Raw genomic sequence first — 7,712 nt, 5'->3', positions numbered from 1 at the left:
GTATTGACAATATTGTTCTTCGAATGTCCAATTGGTATTGTAGTAAATAAATCTTTTATTTATTTATTTATTTATTTATTTATTTTTTGCGGTACGCGGGCCTCTCACTGTTGTGGCCTCTCCCGTTGCGGAGCACAGGCTCCAGACGCGCAGGCTCAGCGGCCATGGCTCACGGGCCCAGCCACTCCGCGGCATGTGGGATCCTCCCTGACCGGGGCACGAACCCGCGTCCCCTGCATCGGCAGGCAGACTCTCAACCACTGCACCAGCAGGGAAGCCCACTAAATCTTCTTTTAAACTGCCTCATGCAAAGTTCATCCTCTGTGCTTGAAAAAGTTCCGTACAACATAAAAGGCAAAATTTCCGTTGTCTAATTCAGCATTTCCCATTTTGGTATTCCGCAGAGTTGTCCTCTGAGAGATGCTGTTAGATGAGGGTTCCGTGATGGAGACTTGTCCTTCAGCCTAGCGAGACAGCTAGTATGGTGACTTTAGCACACAGGTGATGGAAGCAAACTGCCAGCCACACGGGGGAGTGAGTACCTCACCACTCAGCCTTCCTCCCCTCCTCTGTAAGAAAGGACGAATAGAGTCCTCTCCTATCAAGCTGTTGTCAGGATTTACTGAGTAGCACACAAAGGCTTTAAATACATAGTAGTGCTCAGAAAATGCTGGCGACTATTATTAAATGAAGTGAAACAGTTTTCCTTTCATGTTTGGTTTTGTTTTGTTTTGTTTGCTTGCTGTAGGACTGCTCATAGCTTTTAGTATGCTGAGTGCCTATGAGTCTCCAGGTAAGCAGTACTTTCCAAATTTACTTGATGAAACCTCTACTAGAAAATTCCAGAAGTAGTACACTTTGGAATATACTTTAGGAAATCCCGTCTTATCAATTTAATTTAAAAGAATATTAGCATATTCTGAACAAAAATTGGGACACTGGTTTGACATGTGTAGATGTAACCTGGGGCACTGGGACATAGTACTTGGAACAAGGACTGTTCTAACATACAAGCAAATAAATAAAGACCTATGCATTACTACATTTTAAAATATTTCTTTTTAAAAATTTTAAAGTACAAATAAAATGACTTATTTATTCTAAAGTGAGGACTGCCCAAAGATTACACACAGAATTAAACTTTTAAAAGTTATAAAAATTTGGGCTTCCCTGGTGGCACAGTGGTTGAGAGTCCACCTGCCGATGGGGTGGGACACGGGTTCGTGCCCCGGTCCGGGAAGATCCCACATGCCATGGAGCGGCTGGGCCCGTGAGCCATGCCGCTAAGCCTGCTCATCTGGAGCCTGTGCTCTGCAACGGGAGAGGCCACAACAGTGAGAGACCCACGTACCGCAAAAAAAAAAAAAGTTATAAAAATTAAAAGGTAAAATGCACACTCTTTTAGGTATTGTAGTAGGTTGAATGGTGACCCCCCCACCCCCACCAAGCCCCTAAAAGAGCCATCGAAATCCTAATTCCTGGAAGCTGTGAACAGGACCTTATTTGGAAGTAGGGTCTTTGCAGGTGTAATTAAATGAAGGGTCTGTGAAAAGATCATCCTGGATTATCTGGGTGGTCCTACATCCAATGACAGTGACCTTATAAGAGATACATGGAGGAAAAGACAAGAGGAGAAGCCATGAGACAATGGAGCAGAGATGGGGGTGATGTGTCTACAAGATGAGGAACACCGGGGATCGCCAGGAAGCACCAGAAGCTGGGAGAGAGGCCTGGATGGATTCTCCCCTCGGGTGTCCAGAAGTACCGCCCCTGCCCACCCCTTGATTTTGGACTTCTGGCCTCCATAATGTGAGAGAATAAATTTCTGATGTTTAAAAGAAACAGAAATAAAGTGGAGACTGCAAATATTGCTCAAATAAAAACACCACCTAGGCTTTATGCATCATTTTCTGATATAGTTGGAGAATTATTACTGGGTAAAGATGAAGGGCTGGACTTCCTTACTCAAAAACTCGTGCAATTTATCTTAATTCTTGTGCATCTGATGAGAACTTCCTCTAGAGCCAGGAAACTTTGCAAGTATGAAATGATCTGAAAGGAGGGAGTAAAGAAGGAAGTAACTGACCTATGTGAAAAAGAGGAACAAGTTCTAAACAAAAGCGGGTTTAAAACATAACCAAAAGAACAAAAGAAAGCTCGGCATACCAATCTCAAGGTAAGTAAGACCTGCTTTAAGGTGTTTGTGTGAAATGAAAACTATAAAAACTAGTTCATTTTAAATAATCAATGGCTTTTTATCTTATCAAACACAGTTTGTAGAATTAGGTGGCCATACGTTGAAAAACCACTTTACAAATTGAGAGTGAGGTTAATGTTTCTTTACTAGTATAGAGCCTCACAAGGATAAGAGTATGCTTTGTTGTTGCCTTGGTTTCAAACAGAAGGGCAGTATCTGACTGAAAATTTCAGAAGTTTGTCAACAATTTGTGATCTTAAGACAAATAATTGTTAGGTAACCTGTTGGAATTGTCTTCCAAAACAGAAGCAGTCTTCTTTCAAATTGGGCAAAGTGAAACCTATAAGTTATATTTGAAGGACTCTTGTTTAACATATGTATCCCATTCTAGTAGGTCTTTATTCATGTCTTGCAGGGTTTTTCCTATTGTTATTTTGAAGAAAGAGGACAGATGCATTTATTTTCCTGTAAAATGTCTCCTTGTCTTTATCTCAGAGAACACTACTTTGACAAACAGCTTTAATATTGGGAATGTAGGGCTTCTCTGGTGGCGCAGTGGTTGAGAGTCCGCCTGCCGATGCAGGGGATGGGGGTTCGTGCCCCAGTCCAGGAAGATCCCACATGCCGCGGAGCGGCTGGGCCCGTGAGCCATGGCCACTGAGCCTGTGCGTCCGGAGCCTGTGCTCCGCAACGGGAGAGGCCACAACAGTGAGAGGCCCGCGTACCGCAAAAAAAAAAAAATATTGGGAATGTACTGGAATGTCTACATAGAAGAACATAGATGGTTAAAAATAAATTCTCCTCTCGAAAATCCAGAGAGCAATTTCTTACCTTATCCTCAGAGGACAATAGTTAGCCTTCCTCACTGCTGTTGCAATCCTGGCAGCTTTTAAAAAGCTGATTAATTTCAATCAATATGTGAAATTTAGTTCAAATATGCTGGCAAATATTTACTTAAATGAGTAATCATTTATACCATGAAATATCTTACATATGGTCAGTTCTCAACTGCTGCAAAAAAAGGAAGTGGGCTCCGAATGGTTAAAGTCACTTGCCAAACCTTTGCCTTTGAACACAAGCACTGTGTCTGGCCTTTTAAAGGAGGGAACCTACAAAAGTTCCAAAGAGAGTAAAAGATGTTGCAGTCTGGGGTGTCTGTCCCTATAGTTTTATCAAATAAATGTTATGAGTTAACTGCATCTCCTATTTAATTTCATATTTTATGTGAAATGCCAATTGAAAATTTGCATATTGATGTATTCTAACCTTGAACAAATTTAGAAAAGTTCACTGTTGTACATGAGTTCCTACTGAGAGCAGGGCACAATTTCATGGGGTTTCTTTTTTCCTGTTTATCATGACTATTTTTATCCTAATGCAGGTTGCTCCCTTCATTAACACATTTAACAAGCTAGCTATTCTGTGTCTAGTACTGCTGCTGGTAATATAAAGATGAATAAGATACGATTCCGAACACTCAAGAACCTCAGAGTTAATCATCTATAAAAATTTAGCAATGGATGTGCTTGATAGACATTCATAGAAATGTGGGTAGGAATAATATTTAGGGGAAATTTTTACTTGAATCCAGATTTAATCACTTATTAGTCATTAAAGAAGTTACTTAACTTTTTAAATCCTCTCTTTTCTCACATATAAAATGGGCATAACAGTAGTATCTATTTAACATGACAGCTGTGCATGGTAGGATTAAATGAGATAATCCGTGTAAAAGTGTTTAGAAGCTGACCCCAAATAACTAAATATTACTGATGATGACATTCAGTGGATCATGACAATCATCTCATAAGCACTATGAAATTGGATGACTATAGTTAACAATACTGTATTATTTATTTGAAAGTTGCAAAGAGAGTAGATCGTAAAGTTCTCATTACAAGAAAAATATTGTAACTGAGCTGATGCATATTAACTAAATTTAGTGTTTTGATCAATTCACAATACACACATATATCAAATCATCATGTTGTACACCGTAAACTGATACAGTGGTATATATCAATTATATCTCAATGAAACTGGAAGAAAACAACAACAGTAATGAAAACAATATTGGATATAAGTATTTCTTTGACTAGGCTAAAAACATACAGTAATAATATTTTGTTGATAAAATCATAATAGAACACTCAGCCGAGTTGAACACTTCCAGTTTTCTCTCCTCTTTGCCATTTTAAAGCATCAACAGGTAGCACTCTAAAATTATCTTAATTAAATGGAAGTTATTTGCTGGAAGTTGTGAGAAGACTAGTGATAGGAAGTCTTTCAAATTTTGTTTTAAATATTTTGTTTTTAGGTATTTTGTGTTACATCAAAGAGCTCTTTTCTTTTTTTAAGTATACCCTGTACCTTTTAGAAGACATGTCTCGAGTTTTAAACTGTGAACTTAAACAATTAGATGCTTAGATTTGGAGTCCTATGTTTATTTAATCATTTATTCAATAAATATTGACTGAGTATCTTTTTTGTACTAGGTGTTATGCTTTTCTCTAGGAGTATTCAGAGGAAAAGACCTGATCCCTTGTCCACCGTTTAACCAGATAGGAAGACAAACGATTTCCTGTAATTTAGATTGCCATGCTATAATAGAGAACTGACTCATTAATATGGGGATACAGAGGAATGTGTGATTAAGGAAAAGACATGGTCCCAGATCATTACAAAGAGGGACAGGCAAGGTTTCACAGAGGAGGTGATGGGTAATGGAAATGATTGCACATCTATACTCTTATCTCTTTGCTCCTATTGTGTTTGAAGCATTATCTTTCTCTTGAAAATTATTAGCCTTATGGTCAAAAACCATGTTGAAATCTAAGTGACAAAACCACTCAGGCTTCAGCAGAGACAGGTTCTTTTAACTCTCCCCCCACCACACACACACACACAACAGCTCGTACTGTATTTTATATTAAAACAAAAAATCACTAAATGCAACAGCTAGTACTGTATTCTACCCTGAAGGAAGAGCTCACTAAATGCTGGTGCTTAATGTAGTGGTAGAAATTGGCAGATTTTTGACTATGCTATGTACTAAATATGCAATTAAAATGTTTCTGATTTACAGCAGGCACGTGGATGGTAGATCGTTTCAACCTTCCCTTCCTTGAGTTTTCTGCTCTGCTATTAGTTTCCACTCATTTGTGCTTCATTTTGTGATTCATTGATAAAAAAGGAAGCGGAGTTGAATGAAATCCCCCCGACACGGTGCAATTATACAACAACAATTGTATATTCATCAGCTACAAGAGCCAGCTTCCAAAATCAAGTTTACTCACCTCTCCTCTATGTACACCAGGACTTTGCCATGATGTTCTTTCATATCTGAAACAGAAATGCCTAAAAGAACTTCCAAAATTACTTTCAGACCATATCCTACAAAGAATTACAGTGGACTGTACCTGTGAATTCATTAAGGGCTACACCATACTACGAAACAATACTGTGCAGAAATGCTGAAAAGCTGTGGAAATACTTCAGTGGCCGTTTCCATAGGAATTTCCCTTCTTTTACTGTTGGTGATCTGTGGAATTGGGTGTGTTTGGCACTGGAAACAGCATAATACAAGGCAACTTACCTTACCAAAGTTTTTGCGAAGGAGAAAAAAGAGAAAAGACCAAAGTAAAAGAGTCTCCTTGAGCTCCCAGGTTATCGGCCCAAGGCATAAAATCTCAGTTCAAACTCAAGACCACAGCTCTGCTGGGAAGGACACTAACACACATGGCAACTATGAAAATGTGGAAGCGTGTCCTCCCCAAGCTAAAGAAGAAACAGACAAGGGAGTATATGAAAACACTTGGCAGACCAATTTCAAGGAACACATCTATGGAAATGAGACACCATGTGACTATTATACCCGCCAGAAGCCTGGTACTTCTGAAGAACCTCAAGATGAAGACATATATATTCTTCCGGATTCTTATTAACTTTTCAAAATGTGGGTTTAGTTATTGGAGGATAAATATTTTCTGGAACTTTTATTGTACTGATAACATTATTAATCAAGTTCTTCTGTTCAAACTTAATGATCTCTGTTTTATCTCCACCCTTCCGAATCCTCTCTGCATGTATCACTGTGGATTAACTCTAGATATCCTCTCCACCCTCCTTGCCCTGGATTAATTCCGCATTATGTTTCACTGATTCTTCCTTCTGAACATTACTTGTTATATTTTTCTTCTTTTTCTATCTCCACCATCTTTTCTGGCCCAGGATTGTTGTCCCAGTCTGCTAACTAGTCTTTCTGGCTCTAGTTTCTACATAATCAGTGATGCTGCGTCTATCCCCATGATGTTGCCCGATTCATCTGCAGAAAATATTCCCAACGGCCACATCACTCCTTTGCATATAACCTCTTAATGTCGCCTCTTTGTAAAAGACATACTACTCATAATTCTAACTCCAGAATTCATGATTTTACACAGCTGGTTCAAATTCACTTTTCCAGCGACTTCTACTAATCTCTCACTTCGTTTTCATCAGAATCATCTGAAAACCTGCCGAACCCATCCCTCCTCCACAGCTTTGCTTGTCCACCCCCTCCTAAGCCTGCCTCAGATCATAACTTCTTCCACAAGTCTCTTGAATCATTCCAAACCTACCTTTGCCTTTTTTCTTTTCCTGATCTCCTATGGATTTGGCTGCCTATTCAATTCTTTGGGCGTTTAAACATATGAATGTTTGCAATGGCATTTTATTATTTAGTGTCATATGACGATGTCTTAAATTCCCTACTAAATAGTCAGGAACTGTCTCATATTCATATTTTAGCTCCAATACTTAGACCACCATGTGAGGCACTCAATATTATTCAGTTGACAAGAATTGAACTGTATATTTTACTAAGTCCTTTTGAAAACAATCTAATAAATTCATCCATCCAAGGAATATTTATTGAGTACCTTCTATTTACTTCTTACTGTGCTGTACAAATGGAGGGGGTAAAATAGTGAAAAGAAAGACATGGGTCCTGAACATGTTCTGTCTAGTACGAAAGAAAAGACAAAAAACAAATACTATGCTATTTATTAAGCTGTCTCTAAACCCACCCTTGGATATGCTGCTCTAAATTGCTCAGGCTGAAACTCTGCAAACTAGCAATACCTTTTTCCTTTGCCAGGTGTATCCACGTTAGGATCTGTCAATAGCGGGCAGTGAGGAAGAATGGTAGGCAACAAACAGGAAGGAAAAGGGGCCTTGCTCGTTCTCGTTCTCCTTGCTGTTCTGAGAAGGTACTGTTGTCATTTAACTTACTCCAGCATCACTGGTTGTTCGCAGTTTCTAATTCTTCCAGCACTCCCAGAACCAGCTTCTTTGCACCTTGTCAGAGTTGCCGGCACCAGCCAAGCAGCACCCTTTCCTTGGTATCTGAGAACCAGCCCCTCAGGCCCTCCTCCAAGCTCCTGAGGAACCGGCAGGAAGCAAACGGAACCTTGAGCTCTGGGTCCTAGCCCTGCAGGACACCTCCTCCTAGCTTCTGATGATCCCCAGCCTTAGG

The 7,712-nt window shown here is 39.5% G+C and overlaps 1 protein-coding gene across 1 annotated transcript; it reads left to right on the top strand.

The window, feature by feature from the left end:
• The first annotated feature begins 5,416 nt into the window (after positions 1 to 5,416).
• Positions 5,417 to 7,061, top strand: GAPT (GRB2 binding adaptor protein, transmembrane). The gene has a single exon (XM_082835605.1). It carries the CDS (start codon positions 5,668 to 5,670, stop codon positions 6,139 to 6,141), a length of 474 nt encoding a protein of 157 aa, XP_082691731.1. The 5' UTR covers positions 5,417 to 5,667; the 3' UTR covers positions 6,142 to 7,061.
• The last annotated feature ends 651 nt before the right edge of the window (positions 7,062 to 7,712 follow it).

Source organism: Leucopleurus acutus (assembly GCF_964270905.1).
Source record: "Leucopleurus acutus genome assembly, chromosome: 3".
Lineage (NCBI taxonomy): Eukaryota > Metazoa > Chordata > Mammalia > Artiodactyla > Delphinidae > Leucopleurus > Leucopleurus acutus.
The sequence above is the reverse complement of the archived record's forward strand: the minus strand, read 5'-3'. Positions and strand labels throughout refer to the sequence as shown.

Coding starts and splice junctions, on each gene's coding strand:
- GAPT (XM_082835605.1), top strand. CDS start 5,668: ATGCTGAAAAGCTGTGGAAATACTTCAGTGGCCGTTTCCATAGGAATT.